The sequence below is a fragment of the Clarias gariepinus genome, chromosome 9 (genome assembly GCF_024256425.1).
Source record: "Clarias gariepinus isolate MV-2021 ecotype Netherlands chromosome 9, CGAR_prim_01v2, whole genome shotgun sequence".
Classification (NCBI taxonomy): domain Eukaryota; kingdom Metazoa; phylum Chordata; class Actinopteri; order Siluriformes; family Clariidae; genus Clarias; species Clarias gariepinus.
Window position 1 is genome coordinate 3,167,531 of NC_071108.1, and position 19,152 is coordinate 3,186,682.

Below are 19,152 nucleotides of genomic sequence, written 5' to 3' on the forward strand. Positions count from 1 at the left end.
TGGTGCATATCTATAAATTATAAGAATTAAAAAGTCTACAAATATTTAGAATAGAGATTTTAGTAGGAACAAATCAAAAACGTTTATATGGATTAAAAATATCTTGGGAATTTTAGAATAGAGATTGCAGGGATTAAACCAGAACTTTTTTATGTAGTTAATGTGTGTAACTAAGCCTAACATAACTAACTACAGATGACAGGCCTGATTTTTTTACACCAGCACACCTGGCCCATGTTAAGGAAGCTAATGACGTTATGAAATGGCTTGAATGACCTCCTCACCTCTACCGTCATTTTCTCAAAAAAAAAAAGAAAATGAAGAAAGATCTATTGTGCTTTTTTAAATTTTTTTACTTCCTCCCCAGAACATGTTTTATTACTTAATCTGTATCCGAGTCTACACTTTGGCTTAAACTATAAATCTTACATCAGTTTTAAGCTGAAAGAAAGATCATCATTTTTAAACTATGCTTTAATATACTTGTGCTTTTGTGTGCTCATGTAAGTCTGTCTCTCTCTTTTATCTGTGTGGAAAACTAGGTGAGTTTACTGTGGTTCATGTTAACGGTGTTTAAAAATGCACCATGTATAACAACCCCCTAGTGGATGTATTTAGTATTGCACGAGTACTCAATCCTATTCAGGTGTGTTAAAACATTTAATGCAGCTATTTGACGGGATAAACATGTCTCGTTATTTCAAAAACAGGAACAGTATTATGGGTCGAGAATTAAATGTCATTGTTTTATATAGCAGAAGGAAAGGATAGATCTAAAATAGAAATTATCAGGATACTATTGGTTTAAAACTAATACATGAATGATTAGGGTGAAAGTCGTGTATCGAGGTGGAAGAAATCTTGTGCATGTGTGTACGTGTGTGTGCCGGCGCATGTGCATGTAGACTCTAAAACAGGTCGTTCAGGTCTCTCCACTCGTCCGTCTTTAATCCGATGTGAGATTTACGCCTCTCTGTCTCTCTGCAGGTGTGAACTGTGAGAACAACTATAACGACTGCATCAGTAACCCGTGTCAGCACGGTGTGTGTGAGGACGGAATTAACAAGTACAAGTGTGTGTGCGATCCTGGATATACAGGTACACACACACACACACACACACACACACACGCGTGTATACAGTTACAGTTTCGCATTTTATTCATAGCGCACATGCCACTCATTCCATTGATTAATCAATCCCCCTTTCTCTCACACACACACACACACACACACACACACACACACACACACACACACACACCATCTTTTCTTTTTTTGCCTTATTCCTCTCAATATGTATCTTTCTTTAAATTTTTATCTTTTCTTGTTTATTTTGCTCATACTATTTTATTTTTTCTTTCTTTCCTTTCTTGTCCTTCTTTTTTAATTAACCCTTTCCTTTTCCTATCTTAATTTTTCTCTCCATCCATTCACTCCTTCTCATTCCTGTTCTCTTTTTCTTCTCTTCTTTTCATCTCCTCTTATTTTTTTATATTTGTCTTACTTTCCCTCTCTTTTTCTAACCTTTCCTCATCTTTATTCTTTCTTTTTTCCCTTGCTTATCCTTCTTTTGCTGATCTTACTCTCCCAATTGCTGCATTTCTGTCTGCATTCTCTCTTTCTCCCTCTCTTTCCATCCTCTGTATCTCTATCTCCTGTTTTTATTTCATGTGCTTCCTACTTTTTGTTTTTTTCCTTCTTTCTTTCTCTATCACTATCTCTTTGCCTTTTTTTGTCCTTCCCTTTTTTGGATACTTTGCTTTTTAACACTCCTCTAAAACTACTTGTTCTTTCTTGCTCCATCTCTCTCTTTATTCGTTCTTTTTAATCATCTTCCTCTGTATTCTATTTCCTTTCATTCTCCTTTAATCTCCTTCCATCTTATCCACTGCTTTCCTGCATCTCTTCCTCTCACTCACTCCATTCGTTTTATTACGTATACCCACATTTCCTGTCCTTTTTTTCTCTTGGTTTGTTTTTCTTGCCTTATGTCTGTTTCTCCCTCTCTCTGTTTTATTCTTCTTATCACCTCTCTCTTTCTCTCTCTCCTCACTTCCACCCATCCTGTTCTTCTCACTGTATTCTCTCTGTCTCGTCATCGCCTTGTGCCCGTGGTCCCTTTAGGTGAGCGGTGCAGCAAGGAGATAGACGAGTGCAGTTCGAACCCGTGTCTCAGCGGAGGGACGTGTGTGGATAAAGTCAACGGGTTCGAGTGTCAGTGTCCAGCTGGGACTCACGGCCTGCTGTGTCACTCCGGGGCCGATCACTGCGCCCCTCAACCCTGTCACCACGGGAGATGCGAGGAGGTCCAGAACGGGTACGAGTCTGATTTCTTTCCCTCTCTTTATTCCTCAGTGCTTCTGTAACCGTTAATGAGAAACAAGTCTTGTTCTGTTTTTATTATTGTTTAGCTTTATTCTTTTCAGTTTACTGAATCAGCTGTTGTGTGTGTGTGTGTAGGTACCGTTGTGTGTGTGTGCCTGGGTATGAGGGTCAGAACTGCGATCAGGAGAAGAACGAGTGCGAGTCCAGCCCCTGTCAGAACGGAGGACGCTGTAAAAACGCTGTGAACAGCTACACATGCAGTTGTCTGCTGGGATACACTGGTGCGTTTGTGTGTGTGTGTTTATTAAACAGTGCGCAATGTTGCATGTGTGACCCTTCAATTTTAATTGCATTACTACCCCCCCACCTCTCTCTCTATCTCTCTCTCTCTGTTTCTGTCCTTTACTCATTCACTCGCTTTATCTACCTCATGCTCTTACTTTTCTCTCTCTCTCTCTCTCTTTATCCATTTCTTCCCCTTCTCTCCCTCACCGCTCCCTTCTCTCTGTTTCTCTTATTCATCTTTAACTCTTTTTACTGCCCTCTGTCTATTTCTCTCCATCTTTCATTCTCTCATTCTCACTCTCTGACTGTCCCTCTCTCCTTTCTCCCTCCATTTATGTATTTTTCCCTTTTTTGTTTTTTAATCTGTATTCTTTTTTTTCTTTGTTTCTGTCCATCTCTCTCTTTCTTTCCCACTTTTCTTCCTTTTTGTCTCTTTCTCTCTCTCTCAGGTGTGAATTGTGAGATAAACATTAACGAGTGTCAGTCGAACCCCTGTGAGAACAAGGGCAACTGCATCGATGGAGTTAACAGCTACACCTGTAACTGCCCTCTGCCGTACACAGGTAAACACACACACACACACACACACACACACACACACACTATGGTCTTCTGCTATCCTCACATCTGTCCCTCCTGTCTTGTAGGGAGACACTGCGAGGAGGAATTAATGCCGTGTGCGTCTCAGCCATGTCAGAGAGGAGGTGTGTGTCGGCCCTCACCGGATTACACCTCCTTTACCTGCAAGTGTCCTACTGGGTGGAAAGGTGTGTGTAGGCGCTGACTCTCATGCAACAATCTTTCATCTCGAGTAGATTTGTATAGGTATTAAAGCATGTGTGTGTGTGTAGGAGCCCAGTGTACGGAGGACGTGGATGAGTGTAAGAAGAAGCCGTGTTTGAACGGCGCTCGCTGTCATAACACTCAGGGCAGCTACTTGTGTAGTTGCCAGCCCGGGTACAGCGGCGTTAACTGTCAGACCAACATCGATGACTGCAGCTCCAGTGAGTACACTCGCACGTGTGCGTGAATGGCCTGTTTACTTAATCAGATTTAAGTCTGGACTTTCACACACATGCACACTCACATATACACACCTCAGAGGCTTTTAAATCTCAGCTTATTGGCTGTCTGTTATCACGTTATGCCAAAACTCTGAGAGATCTTGGTTCTGACTGGTCCGAAGGTGTTAACTCGCGAATACATTGTCATTTCCATGGTAACACTTCATTCACTGGGGCTTTGTTCATCAGAATGCACATAAAGAAATAAAAAATATGTTTGTACGGTGAAGTTTAAAATGTTCAGCAATTCTAAATGTACCAAAAGTATGATGTCACAGAGTAACACTAACACTTGTATTACTAGATCTAGTTTTTCTTGTGGTATAAAAGAAATAAAACACTTCAGTATGTTATAGAAAAATAAAAACTTTTTGTTTGTTTGTTCATTTTTCTTTCTTTTTTCTTTCTTTCTTTCTAAGACCCCTGTATCAACGGAGGCTCATGCGTGGACAAAGTGGGCCGCTTCTCGTGTGAGTGCAGGCCCGGTTTCTACGGCGAGCGATGTGAGGAGGAGGTGAATGAGTGCGAGAGCTCCCCTTGCAGGCACGAAGGAACTTGCACAGACTTTGTCAACAGCTACACGTGCCAGTGTCAACCTGGTTACGACGGCATCAACTGCGAACGCAACATCCCCGAATGCACCGAGACGTAAGCGCTGTCGTCTTTTTTTTTTCTTTTTTTTTTTTTGCTTTGTCCCTGTAATGTGGGTTTTTAATTATTTTATCATCTAATATAAGATATTTAGTTAATATTCACTAAAAGTGTTCCTTGTGATGTTTATTAAAAAAAAGCAAAGGGTTTTATCCAAGTATTTATTTTATTTTTATTTCCTAATGTTTCCTGCTCTTTATAGTATTTTATTTTTGATGTAGAAATGTTTCATTTAATTTTTTTAAGGATGCCTATGGCAAAGCAGTATTTTCTCCTTGCTGATTTATTTTGTATATTTGTCACACTTGAATGATCAAAAAATAATTTATATTACACAAATATACCCAAGTAAATACAAATGCAGTTTTTAAGTAAATGATTTCATTTATTAAGGGGAAAAAAACGGTCCAAATCTACCTGGCCCTATATTTTTTCTCTTAATAAATGAAATCATTGTTTAAAAATTGTATTTTGTATTTACTCGCAAAATATCCAAAGAAAAAAAACAGGAAATACTTTTTCCACAGCACTGTAAGTGTGTATGTATCTACGAATGTCTGTATGTATGTGTACAACTTGTGCAACTTGTGCAACATTTCAACCATAAACGCATCTGAATCTTATTCTGGATCTTTATGGTCACATCGTCTGATGAATTTGTTGAAAATATAAATGCTTGAGTAATTTTACAATAGTGAGTACATTTGAACAAAATAAATTGCAAAGATTCTTAAACTTAAATAAAATTCCAGATCTTCTCTCTCTCTCTCTCTCTGGTTTCTCTCTCTGTTCAGCTCCTGTCTGAATAATGGCACGTGCGTGGACGGCATAAACCGCTTCTCCTGTCGGTGTCATCCTGGATTCACCGGCTCGTTCTGCCAGTACGAGATTAACGAGTGTGAGTCGCAGCCGTGTAAAAACGGAGGCACCTGCGTAGACGGCCTCGGAACGTTCCGCTGCATCTGTCCTATGGAGTACACGGGACGATTCTGCCAGGTACACACAATTACACACACACACACACACATACACAGAGTATTATTTACTATTATCTTGCATAAAAATGGCACACTTCATCATAATTTTTCCTTTTTTTTTGTAGTCAATGGAGAATCTATGCAAGAACATCCAGTGTAAGAACGGTGGCGAGTGTGTCCAGCAGGAGACGACATGGCGCTGTCGGTGTCCACAGGACTGGAGCGGGCTTTACTGTGACATCCCTAACCTCTCGTGCCAAAACGCAGCTGAAAAGAAAGGTCCGTCAGACTCTCAATCTAAAATGTCCTTCTTTTTTATTCTTTCTTTTTAAAAACAAAACAAAACTATGCTTTAACATTAAACTGTCACTGCTTCCCAGAATACACACGGTGCACACAATTTAACGTTTCGTGTGATGTTTTAAAGTGTTGTCCGGTCAACGCCCCAAGCGACTCTCATATAACTAGTGTTTACTAACTAGTTTTTTTAAATGAGCTTTACAAATGAGCAGTAAAATTATTAATAAGGCACATGAGCTTTTGTAACTGAGGAGATCCCAGATACTGACCTTTTATGACAAAAATATAAGCAAAAGACGTATAAAGAGTTTATTAGTATGTGTGATGCTACATAATTATTTGGATGTGTGTGTGTGTGCATGTGTGATGCTTTTAGGTGTCCTAGTGGAGCGTTTGTGTATGAATGGCGGAGTGTGTGTAAACAAGGATAACACACACTCCTGCTCGTGTCAGGTGGGCTGGACGGGCAGCTACTGTGAGATCGGGATCGACGAGTGTTTGTCCAATCCCTGCAGGAACGGAGGGACGTGTGTGGACTACCAGGCAGAATATGACTGCCAGGTAAAACAAATAAACAAACAAGTAGTGTGTATGTTAAAATAAAAATGGTTCATGATATTGGGTGTACGATAGTGCATCTCCATCTTTGTCTTGCACTCTTGTCTGTTTGTTTGTCTGTCTCTCTTTCCGTTTCTTACTTTCTTCCACTCTTTTTCCATCACTCGTTTGTTCTTGTTCTCTTTCTTTTCTGTCTGTCTTTCTCTGATACGCTCTGTCATTTTTTCTCTTTTTTTCACTCATTCCTTCTCTTATTTTGTTGGTCTCCATCTGTCTTGTTCTCATTTTTAATCTGTCTTCCTTTTTTTTCTCTCTCTTTCTGGCTTGTCTGTCTTTCTCTCAGTGTAAGCCTGGTTATCAGGGAGTAAACTGCGAGTATGATGTAAACGAGTGTCTGTCGAACCCGTGTCGTAACGGAGGCAGCTGCATCAACCTGGAGAATCAGTTCTACTGCGCCTGCCCACCTGGAACCAAAGGTACCGGATACACACAAACACAGATGTATTAGATTCGTCTAAAGAATGTGTTTGTCGCTTACATACCGTTGTCTCTGCCTGTCAGGTGTGCGGTGCGAGGTGGACGTCGACGAGTGTTCCACCGAGTATGGCTCGCCCTGTCTGAACGGCGGTCGCTGCATGGACGGTATCGGTCACTACAAGTGCACGTGTCCTCCAGGTTTTACCGGTGATCACTGCGAAGGCGACATTAACGAGTGCAGCTCATCTCCGTGCAACAAACTCGGCAGCATCGACTGTGTCCAGCTCGCCAACGACTACCAGTGTCGCTGTCGCCTCGGTTACACCGGTGAGACTGCTTTCACGTTTTCTTTTATTTAAGTAGTTTGAGAGACGAAAGTTTGTTGTTTCTGCAAAACATAAGCATTCGACACAGCTCATCAGAAATAAAGGCAGAAATTTAATGCAGTGTTTAGCAGCAGGGAATGAAAATGGGAGGAAGGCCGGGCGTAGTGCATTTTCAGTTTAGTAACTTGTGTGAATGTGGATTTTTAGGTTTGCATTCAAGTGTTTGATCCATGTTTTGATTCATTTTCCTGTTTAATTACTTGGTGTGACTCAAAAACATTCAAGTGTGTGACGTTATTTTGTGTGTGTGTATGTCCTGTAGGTCGTCATTGTGAGTCGATGGTTGATCTTTGTCAGTCGAAACCGTGCCACAACGGGGGCAAGTGCTATATGAACACGAGCTCAGTCCATGGGTACACCTGCACCTGTCCACCTGTAAGTACAGAAGTGTTTGAGTGTATGTGTGAGAGAATCGTGATTTTAGGGTCTCTGGGAAATGTTCTTCCTCACTCTTGCTCATATTCTTGCTCTGCTTCTCCCTGCCTTCTGTTTATAACACATGCTTTTATATCTCACTTTTTTTCTGCATGGTACAAAAATGGCTTCTTCTCTAACCACTGCTTGTTCTCTCCTTTTCCTCACGCCTGCACTAAAATGGAGAGACAGCATAGATCAGGTAAAAATAATACAAAATGGTTAGAGTTTTATCTCGAGAAGCTCTAGTCCAGCTTCTGTTTTTCAGAAAGCTTATGCGCCTCACCTTGGTGTGAGTTCTTAAAGATGTATTTTCTATCAGGTTGCTTGTATTTTAGTTTGTGTCTTGGAAAGGTGAAATATAAAAAAAAGATATAATTGTCTATACATTGTAGGTTTGATAGCTGGGGTTGGAGCAATATGGCCAAAAATATCGTATCACAATACTTGAAGACATTTCCACGATACAAAGTATAGGGGTTTGCTTAATAAATAAATAAATAAATAAAGGCTGCCACCTATGAAAGTGTAAAAAAAAAAAAAAAATAAAATATCGAGAGTTTTATTTAATGGTTACCAAAACAATGTTTCGAAACTAAGAAGAAAAGAATAGTAACCATGTTAAAATCAGATCATAAAGGATGGGGTCTAGCAATATGACAGTATATTTTGAAGCATCTTTTTTTTATAGATTATAAAAATTCTCAGCTTTTTTAAAGAGTTGATTTAGATATTCTTAGAATTATGTAAAATGACACACTTATGTTTTCTTGTCAATTTGTTAGCAAACTGTACAGTCCATATTGTATCACAGAAAGGTCTTCGAGTATCGGGCCAGATGTTTTATTAATATTTCTCCACTCCTAATTTTATCTGGTGATAATAATAATAGTATCAGTCTTGTATCATCATCATCATATTGCCCACTCTTAGTGTTAGACTTAACTTTGTGAAATTTTTATTCTCTAAATATAAGAAATCATCCATGCTCTCCAGGTCTGAAATACATTTCCTTTACTTAAATTAATCTGTAAACATTTTAACCACAATGTCTCTCAGGGCCATACGGGTTCTAACTGCGGTGATATCGAGATCTACACTTGTGCCAACCTGCGATGTCAGAATGGCGGATGGTGCCGGTTGTCCTCACTCCGCCAGCCTGAGTGCGTCTGCCCATCTGGCTTCTCCGGTGCGCTGTGCGAAAACCAAAATCCACCCTGCTCGTGCCAAAACGGCGGCGTATGCGTGAAAGGTCCGCACAAATCCAACTCGTTCTTTTGCCACTGCCTGGCTGGCTACAGCGGAGAGCACTGCCAGATCAGAGACAGGACTGCGTCCTGCCCTTACGTGGAGTGTCGGGAACGCCGTGGCGACAGGGTGTGTGACCCACAGTGTAAAAACGCAGAGTGCGACTGGGACGGAGGAGACTGCACTCTGCACCGGCTCCGCCCGTGGGAGAACTGCACAGCCTCTGTACCGTGCTGGGAGTACTTTCGTAATGGACGCTGCGACCCAGAGTGCAATAACGCAGTCTGCCTCTTCGACAGCTTCGAGTGCCCGAAGACCTCGCCGTCCACGCCTAGCGTGTGCAAGTACGTATCGCAGCGCCACCCTGAGACAGTCAGACGGATTTGAGCAAATGATCAATGACAAAAGTGTAAATGTTTTAAAGTTCCTGTAATTAAACTCTGTAACAGGAAATCTGTCGCTCCCTTATCCACCTCCACCTCCTTCTCCTTTTGCAGGTATGACCTGTACTGTCGTGACCACTATCAGAACGGCTACTGTAACGAGGGCTGTAACAACGAGGCGTGCGGCTGGGACGGCTTAGACTGCTCCACCGACAAGCCGGCTCAGCTGGCGGACGGCACGCTGATCATCGTGGTGCTGCTGCAGCCCACAGAACTTCTCGGAGATATAAACGGCTTCCTGCGCTCTCTGGGCATGTTGCTTCACACCAACCTGCGCGTCAAGCACGACGATCAGCAGCAGCCCATGGTCTATCCGTATTACGGCCCCGACCACAACAACGCGCACGTCGACTCCGCCGGCGCCAAGCGAATCGGCAAAAGGGAGCTGAAGAATGAGGTCATCGGGTACGTTTGATGAAACACAGTCGATAAACAATTTCGCCTAAAATATATCCGTTTGCGTGTGACACTAACATTATGCTTTGCCGGTCACGTGCAGGTCGAAGGTGTATCTGGAGATCGATAACCGTCAGTGCGCTGAGACGACGCCCAGTGAATGTTTCGCCAGCACCGACCAGGCCGCCTCGTACATCGCAGCCGAGTCCCTCAAGGACGAGCTGCATTATCCCATCGTCTCTGTGGATAGTATGTCAGATCTCCTGTTTTGTTTTGTTTGTTTAAGAACAAACTGAAAGAAAAGCCTTTGAATAAACTGATGTCCTTAAAAGATGTTTTGTAGATAAAACGATACCGCACCCAGCATTGATCTTTTTCCATTATCCCCCAAATTTTTATTTAACATTATAATAAATTAAATAAATATAAACAATGATTGTTCTCATGGTAATACTCCCTACCCCCAGGTCTTCCATCTTATCCACCGGATAAAAATCCTCTCCTCTACCTGGTCGCTGTGGCAGGTGGCATCATCCTGCTTATCCTGATTTTGGGCGTTTTGATTGCCAAACGTAAACGCAAGCACGGCATCCTCTGGATGCCAGACGGATTCCTGGCCAAGAAGGACAGCAAGCGGAGAGAACCAGTAGGCCAGGATGACTTCGGCATGAAGTGAGTCGAACTGATATAGTCGGAATTTTTTTTTTTTGTAGTTCAGGTTTTTTTTTTTTTTAACCAAAACAGTAGTGTAGTTGTTAGCCTTCAGGACTGTGTGTGTGTCTGTGTGGAGTTTGGAGACAAAATGATTTAGATAGGCATGTTAACGGCATTGATTTTTGTACAACAAAAGTAAAATAAAGATCAGTGTACTTTTAATCTGAACCATGGCATTTCTCATTTCTTTTTCCTGGTGGTTTGTAGGAATCTTCAGAAGTCACAGGTTGAAGGACTGATTGACGGCAGTGCTGGACATCACTGGCCGGAGGAGGAGCATCGGCCAAAGAAGCCAAGGGTGAGAAAAAGTCTCTGTCACACATACAATTGCACGCACTCACACACACACACACCTTTGCATTTAAACACATTTTGATGAAGATAAACTAACATATATATATATATATATATATATATATAGTATAGAGACATAAGTGTATTTAACATTCTCTCTTTATCTTTTTTAACGTTTTTTTTGTTTCTCTATATGTTAGTTGGAAGACAAGCCGTTGTTGGGAGTGGATGCAGGAGTGGATCGCAGAGAGTGGACTCTGCAGCACCACAAAGCTGCTGATATCACCCTTACCCCACCTCAGGCTGATATCGACATGGACTGTCTGGACGTTAACGTGAAAGGACCTGGTAATGACCCGGTTAAAGAAGTTAACTTGAGGGGAATTGTTACGTGAACAGAAAAATCACAGAAAATTTTTTGATGATTGGGGGGTAGGGAAAATTGGGTGACAAAAAAAAGATTTTTAAATGCATATGATGTTAAAACATAACAAAAAAATTATACAATACAAAGGTCTAGTAAGGACGACAACTGAAACAGTAGTAAGCAAAAAAAAAAACATGCTAAGATGAATGTGGATTAAATAATGGAAATATACTCAGCAAAAAAATAAACGTCCTCTGACTTTCAACTGTTTTTACTTTCAGTAAACTTAATGTGTAAATATTTGTATGAACACTAAAAGAGTGAACACCATAAGACATAAACTAAAAATGTTTCCCAATGTGTCCCTGAATGAAGGGAGGCTTAAAATCAAAAGTACCAGTCAGTATCTGGTGGCCACCAGGTGCTATAAGTCCTGCAGTGCATCTCCTCCTCATGGACTGCCTATTGCGGACAGTCTGAGCACTGATGGAGGGATTGTGTGTTCCTGGTGTGACTCGGGCAGTTGTTGTGGCCGTCCTGTACCTGTCACGTGGGTGTGATATTCGGATGTACCGATCCTGTGCAGGTGTTGTTACACGTGGTCTTCCACCGCGAGGATGATCAGCTGTCCTTCCTGTCTCCCTGTAGCGCCGACTTAGGAGTCTCACGGTGCGAACATGGCGATTTATCGCCCTAGCCACATCAGCGGTCCTCATGCCTCCTTGCAGCATGCCTAATGCACGTTTACGCAGATGAGCAGGGACCCTGGGCATCTTTCTTTGGGTGTTTTTCACAGTCGGTAGACAAGTCTCTTTAGTGTCCTGCGTTTTTAGAACTGTGACCTTAAATGCCTACTTTTTGTAAGCTGTTTAGGTCTTAACGACCATTCCACAGGTGCATGTTAATTAATTGATTATGGTTAATTACACATGCATGGAAAACATTGTTTAAACCCTTTACAATAAAGATCTGTAAAGTTATTTGGATTTTTACAACATTATTGTTGAAATACACAGTCCTGAAAAAGGGACTATTCTTTTTTTGCTGAGTATAGTAGATATTTAAAAGTGACAAATTTTTCACGTTCAGTTACTTGTGAGGCCTTTAAAAAAATTTAATACATGCTTTTAATTTATTGTGCAAGATTGTGAGATTTTAAGAAGGATAAGATGTATGATTTTAAAGAATTTACCACATAACAGGTTATTATTCTTCATACATCATTAAATATAGGAACCGTGTTTTTCAAATTAGAGCCATGTGACACTACTTTACAAGAACAAAAGTGTTGTAACATGTATAGTTGTTGTCTTTCAGATATTTGCAGAAAATAGATATCATAGGTAACAAAAAAAAAAAACCCTGATTTTCTTCTCTCTTTCAGACGGTTTCACTCCTCTGATGCTGGCGTCTCTGCGGGGTGGCAGCAGTCCCGAGTGTGTTAGCGTCTTAGCCGAAGAGGAGGAGGAGAGCGGAGTCGATGAGCCTGGCACAAACATGATCAGTGACCTGATCTCTCAGGGTGCCACACTCAACGCACAGACGGAGCGCACAGGCGAGACTGCTCTTCACCTGGCCGCCCGCTACGCCCGCGCCGACGCCGCCAAGAGGCTGCTGGACGCCGGCGCCGACCCCAACGCTCACGACAACTTGGGTCGAACACCTCTGCACGCTGCCATTGCCGCCGACGCACAGGGAGTGTTTCAGGTTAGAAACGGGTACAAAGTACGCAAATTTCAAACTAGTGTTGTTATCTGGTTGCTTACTTTAAACACTGCTCTGTTTTAGATCCTGATACGTAACCGTGCCACGGAGCTGGATGCGAGGATGAACGATGGAACGACTCCTTTAATTCTGGCAGCTAGGTTGGCCGTCGAGGGCATGGTGGAGGAGCTGGTGCACTGCCACGCCGATGTAAACGCCGTGGACGATCACGGTATGACACAAAGCACGAATATCTTCTAAATAATTAAAATTCCACTTTATGATGTCTTAACCTAAACATGATTTACTGACCTGGGCAGGTAAATCTGCTCTGCATTGGGCTGCTGCCGTGAACAACGTCGAGGCCACACTGGTGCTCCTGAAGAACGGCGCCAATCGAGACATGCAGAACAACAAGGTGAGCGTGGTGTTCAGGAAATATACTAATTGTATACTCATCTTTTTCGAATTTTAATTCCTATGTTTTTATTTGTATTGTTGTTCAGGAGGAGACTCCGCTGTTCCTGGCGGCACGTGAAGGCAGTTTCGAGGCAGCTCAGGTTCTCCTGGATCACTACTCCAACCGTGACATCACCGATCATCTGGACCGGTTGCCACGTGACACAGCACAGGAACGGATGCACCACGATATCGTTCGCCTGCTCGACCAGTACAATCTCGTGCACAGCCCGCATTCTGGACCGAACCATGTTGGAAACGGTGGGGGTGGACACCCCTCCATGGTGTGCCCTGGTAACGGGGTCATGGGCATGCGACCGGGGCAGCAGAACAAGAAGAACCGGCGTAGCGGTGGTGGCGCCGCCAAAGTCGGTGGCCCTAATGGCCCTGGGGGTGGAGTCAAAGATCTGAAAGAGATGAAGACAAAGAGGAGGAAGAAACCAACCGGAGGAGAAGCGACAGGATTGGCGGCTACATCCAGTGGTACCATGGTAACCTCAACCGTGACTGCTAACACTAACGGCACCAAAGGAACAGCAGGAACACCAGGCACGGGTGTACCTGAAAGCTCGGTCACGATGTCGCCGGTGGATTCGCTAGAATCGCCACATTCATACACGACGGATGTGGCAGGAGCTGCTACCATGGCAAAATCCCCTCCGCTGATGACCACCGCCTCAACCCGCCCCCTCCTGCCCCCTGTCAGCCACATGCTAGGGCAGCAGCAGAGCTGGGTGGGTGTGACTAAGCACGGCTATCCCTCCCCGCACGTTTTTGGCCACATGGTTTCCCACCAGATGCCGCAGGCGCACTCGGGCCTCCCGCAGCACCACCCCGGCCAAGGCATCCTCTCGCCCGTGAACGTGAGCCGAGAGCAGCTTCCGTCGATCGTCACCTTCCAGATGATGGCATCGAGAAACCAGGCACTTCTCAAACCAAACCAGCAGGGGGCCATGCAGATGAGTCAAACCCAACCCCAGGGTCTTAACCACATGCACTGCAGCCCGGAGATGATGTATCCCATGCAGGATGCGAGGCTACAACATGGCATCCCACACCTTCACAGCCACGCCCATAACATGGCAGAGCCTCAGGTGAGACAGGTGACGCCGTACCATCAGCAGCTACAGAGCCCAGTGGATAAATACCCGACTCCTCCCTCGCACCGCAGCTACACCAGCGGCGCCGGGTCCGAGGTGGTGACGACTCCGGGTCAGGGCTCTGAAGTCACAACACCGGGGCATGGAGCTCCACCTTCTAGCGAGCACCCGTACCTGACTCCGTCGCCCGAGTCACCAGATCCCTGGTCCTCTTCGTCTTCGCCTCACTCGCATTCAGACTGGTCTGATGTAACCACAAGCCCGCACGGCGCTTTGCACACACATGCGCACCCACACACACATGCACACACTCACGTTCCAGAACAGGCTTCTCTGCTGCAGCCGCAGCCCTCACAGCCAGCGCAGCCGCCGCAGCAACAGCAGCAACCGTGCAGCAGCGTGTACGCGTAATAATCCCCTTTAGTTGTGACTGTGGTGTTCATTTGCAAATTACCTCCCTAAAATGGAGCTTAATCAGCATAAATATGTCACTTAAAGATACTCTCTCTCTTTCTCTCTCTCATACACTCCTCTATCGTTTTTATGCACTATGCAGAAATTCATCTGTGGTTCTTTATGCAATTTGAAATCCTCTTACATGCAGTGATCCTGAGAACGAAGCGTTCTCGTGATGCTCAGCGACGTCACGAGTCTGGGATCTGAATCGGATTGTGGGAAGATGATGATCACGTGTGGACTGAATCATCTCCGGTTGATCGTCTGTGGATTCGTGCTGGAAAAAAAGGAAAATCATTTAGCATGTCCGATCTTTTGTACTTTGATCAAACAGAAGTATTTCAAATGAATCTCTATGTAGACAATTCATATACCTGGCTATACGTTTATGTCTATATACAAATATATAATCCTGATCAAAGTGTAAAAACGGCGTCTGTTGATGAATGAATTACTTCATCAGCAAATCGCCCATGGAATGGCGTCTGTGGACAATCGTTTGTTACAATTAAAGACAATGAGCTGGACTTAAAGTTTTCAACGTCGTCGCTATTTTGCTTCAACTTTTTTTTAAGCCTTGAAGGAAATCAGATCGCAAATAAAATGCAACCACTCAACTTTTATTGTTTTATTTTTATTTTTTAAAGCGGTCTCCAAAGCTTATATATATATTGTTTAACATGGACTTACTAACCATTGTAAATGTTTTTTAAAATGCAATGGGTCGTTGTTACATTTGAGCTAAAACTGCCTTTTGTTATAAAATGTCGTATTTTGTATAATTTTTTTGGTCCTACACCACTGTGCCCGTCTCCAGGGTCTGTCTAACCGTGACGCAACTCCTTTGTTCAAGTTACAGCAACAATTCTTGAAGCTTCTGTTTTTTGTAGGTTGTACAGCAGCCTGTTGGCTCGAATCTAGCCGTCTCGATGTTACGCGGGCTCTGATTTACCTTTTTTTTTTTTTTTTTTTTTTTGGTTTCAATGATAAATGCCTTAAGATTGTGATTCACTCTTGGAAAATTTTTGATAAGCATGATTATAAATTTTAAAACGTGTTTTGAAAATATATCACTAACTCACTCTGTTCAGGAGAAACTGCCAAATGTAAATGTGTGTGTATATTGTGTGTGTACTCGGATAAAGAAATCCCTCGATTGTGTTCGTTCGTTCTAGCAAGCGACAAATCCGCATGGTTCACTCCAAAAAAAACAAAAACCAGCTTTAATCCATGGTTTTACATTATCGTCGCCCCTTAGATTGTCGATCAGTCATTTTTGATTTCGTGAAGCGACCAGGAGTTTATTTTTTTTTAAACACCTTAAACAAGACTAACACTATTCATCATACACGTGTATTTCATGATTTTTAGAACTAGACCTAGTGTTATAAAGTGCACTAATTTTAATCCCGTAATGCATCACTGTGAGAATCCAAGTTGTCACGTCATCACGTTACATATTTTCCAAATCTAGAGTTGGGAATAGTTAGTAGAAAAGCAATTAAACACTCCAGAGTGACTGTTACCGCTCACAAAAGTGACGTTTTTTTTCATATTACAGGACATACCGAAGAGTTTTATTCTTCTTGCTACCTTTTTAAAAAACATTTTTCTTTATTTATAGGTACATTTTAATGTTGTGTAAACCATTTTAGCAGCAGGCAGACTTCATGTTAACGCAAAGCTAAAAAAAAAAAAAAAAACTTCTCTTAAGAACTGTTACAAAGCACTGACACCGGGGACGGAGAGAAAATTTTTATTTTGAATTTGAAACTTCCTCCATACCCGGCACATAAACGTCTATTCACGTCGTCTAAATCCCTGTCAATCAGCTGTTACTATAGAAACACTTGCGCATCGATGAATATATACCAAACACCTTGTAAACGTAATCAGAGCTCCTGTTATAGGAAACTTATTAGCACAACCCTCTGACCCATCAGAACAAAATGTGAAGAGTTAAACAGGCCACGCCCACATACCCACAAACCGGAGTGATGTCAGCAATTTGTCTCTTTCTAGTGATGATCGAAATTGGACGTCGCCTCACAGCAGAAGTTAGCGTGAGTGAGGATGTTATCGTGAAATCTGTGGTTAGTTTGCTGCGATGTTTGAGTCAAATTTTAATCTAAAATCAGTGATAGAATTAATCGATCAGTGATGATAATCCATGCAGTCTGTTTCAGTATTTTATTAGCGAAGGAGATAATTCCGACGGTCATCTTTAATTTGGTGAAAAAATAAAAAATGTAGTCGTAGATTTTCAACGTGCCTTCAATTGTACAGTTGCTCATAAATATAAATATATATATATATATATATGTTTTTGTTCCTTCGATTTGTTTTTTATACTAGGTTTTTTTAGTTCTAAAGTTTCCTGTTTTAAATAATGTTACTTTTTTTATACTTCCTGTCTGTCATTAAAAAACTGCCTTAATTTTTTAAATCTAAATTTTTCTTTGTTTAAGCAAAGCTTTATAAACCTGATGAATACAATCATAACTTTGCAGTTTTTACACATCATAGCCATTTAGTATCCTGAACACCAAATGACTTTTTTTATTTTTATTTTTTTTAAATAACCAAAAGTATTTTTTTTTTTAACCAAATCTGTCTTCCTGGTGATTGACATCATACGCCTTTCATTTACAGGTTTGTTACAGGTTATGATATCATCATTACATCACACTCACTGATACAGAATGTCATATCACACTCGACCTCTTTATAGCACTTAAACACTCAAATCTCTCTCTTTCTCTCTCTCTCTCTCTCTGCTTCTTGAATAATGATGATTTGATCTGAACTCAGAGAGCAGCATGTGATACTGTGGGTAAACATTGTTTTTTTTTCTTCTTCTTTTTTATAAATAAGTGCTGTACATAGATTTTTAATGTGTAATGTACTTCCGCTCTGTTCATCTAGTACACGCCTACACTGCTGTTGCTATACAAAGTTTGTAGCCTTTCATCTTGTTCGTAGAAGGATGTTTTTTTTTTTCTTGTTTTTTTTGTGTATACCGAACAAAATGTGTGTAACTCCAACAAAGCAGACATGCAGATGATGCCAATAAACATGAAATACGCCATAATTACGCCTTTTGTGATGTTTTACTTTCTTTAGACGTGCCATCGAAATTAATTGTCCATGTGTTCACTTTCCTGGGGGTGAGACACACACAGGCCACACCTCCTTCACTAACATTGACGGGTACATCACTCACACTGAAACTAACAGGTACCCCCTTCACTTAGACTGACAGCTACAGGGGTCACGCCCCCTTTATTCCCCTGAGATTGATAGATACAAAGGACACGCCTCCTTTTCTTTGCTTAGACTGACAGTTACAAAGTCCATGCCGCCTTTATTTTACTTGGATTGATGGGTATGAAGGCCACGCCTCCTTTATTTCACTTAGACTGGCAGCTACACATGCCATGCCTCCTTACCTTCACTGAGACTGACCGGTTCAAAGGCCACGCCTCCTTTATTTTACTTAGAAGGTACAAGAGCCAGGCGTGTAAAGGCCTTTACTTCGCTTAGACCACAGGCCATGCCTCCTTTACTGTGGAAGTGTGTGTCCTGGACTGTACCACTGCACGTCCTTCACTCAAGGTTATGTCTATATGTATAGTGCACATAACACACACAGAGGGGCGTTGTTTACGTCAGGTTTTTATCAGCTGTGCAAGCAAAGTCCGCACAGAGACACACACACTTTGCTTGCACAGCTGAAGAGGCATTGTCACAGCGGACTGGCTCTGTCCCAAATTACTCCTTAATCCTTCTACATGTGCACTAGGTCTGCAAAAAAGAAAATTGTATATACAATGCAAAATCATTTCGAATAAGAGTTTTGATGAACTATTTCCAGTTATGATGGACGGTAATGTTTCAGATTCCTGATTAACTTTACACAAACCTCCAATATCGTCATTAACGGTGATTTAAAATGATTTCCCCAAAATAATTTTTTTATTCTGTAAAGCTGCTCTCCGATCATGATGCTGTTAAATGCACTACACAAATAAAACTGAATTGAATTGAATTTTGCTCAGGGTCAAACCCGTTATTATTTCTTTCTTTTTAAGTGTTACAAGGACATCACATGCACAGGTACGGGTAGCATGGGAAGGGAAACATGGAGAACTCCACACAAGCAGTAATTATTAATTAATTACATGATGATGATTATTGACTACCGTTAGTACGCATCGTTGACGGTTAAAGAGTTTGTAGAAACAGTTAAAAGGTTAAAGCTAAAAATAATCTGCTGATCTTTAAAGTAATCAGTGATATTATTATTATTATTATTATATTTGAGGTTGAAGCCCACGTCCATGTCTGTGTGTCTCTCTGTACAGCAGAACTCTCTGTCTAACTTATTAATACAAAGAAATCCCATTCTGTAAGGTTGAGTATCTTACGCCTTGTTTACACTAAGTTGTGCTTCTTTGGTGCTCAGACAAATACACTCCCTGTTCGGTAATCGGAGAGTGAATCACAGATGAGAAATGGAAAAAGTAGATCAA

The 19,152-nt window shown here is 41.9% G+C and overlaps 1 protein-coding gene across 1 annotated transcript in view; it reads left to right on the top strand.

Annotated features, from left to right (window-relative positions):
* Positions 1–17,711, top strand: part of notch2 (notch receptor 2) — a 59,717-nt gene extending 42,006 nt beyond the window's left edge. The window contains exons 12-34 of the mRNA XM_053503189.1: positions 988–1,098; positions 2,127–2,319; positions 2,463–2,608; positions 3,062–3,175; positions 3,260–3,379; positions 3,464–3,616; positions 4,096–4,324; positions 5,122–5,323; positions 5,430–5,583; positions 5,981–6,165; positions 6,506–6,638; positions 6,724–6,966; positions 7,288–7,400; positions 8,499–9,031; positions 9,185–9,535; positions 9,630–9,775; positions 9,994–10,198; positions 10,448–10,538; positions 10,735–10,882; positions 12,286–12,608; positions 12,690–12,837; positions 12,926–13,023; positions 13,112–17,711. Coding sequence (XP_053359164.1) covers positions 988–1,098; positions 2,127–2,319; positions 2,463–2,608; positions 3,062–3,175; positions 3,260–3,379; positions 3,464–3,616; positions 4,096–4,324; positions 5,122–5,323; positions 5,430–5,583; positions 5,981–6,165; positions 6,506–6,638; positions 6,724–6,966; positions 7,288–7,400; positions 8,499–9,031; positions 9,185–9,535; positions 9,630–9,775; positions 9,994–10,198; positions 10,448–10,538; positions 10,735–10,882; positions 12,286–12,608; positions 12,690–12,837; positions 12,926–13,023; positions 13,112–14,575 — 5,603 coding nt within the window. The 3' untranslated portion in view covers positions 14,576–17,711. The remainder of the gene's footprint in view (positions 1–987; positions 1,099–2,126; positions 2,320–2,462; positions 2,609–3,061; positions 3,176–3,259; positions 3,380–3,463; positions 3,617–4,095; positions 4,325–5,121; positions 5,324–5,429; positions 5,584–5,980; positions 6,166–6,505; positions 6,639–6,723; positions 6,967–7,287; positions 7,401–8,498; positions 9,032–9,184; positions 9,536–9,629; positions 9,776–9,993; positions 10,199–10,447; positions 10,539–10,734; positions 10,883–12,285; positions 12,609–12,689; positions 12,838–12,925; positions 13,024–13,111) is intronic.
* The last annotated feature ends 1,441 nt before the right edge of the window (positions 17,712–19,152 follow it).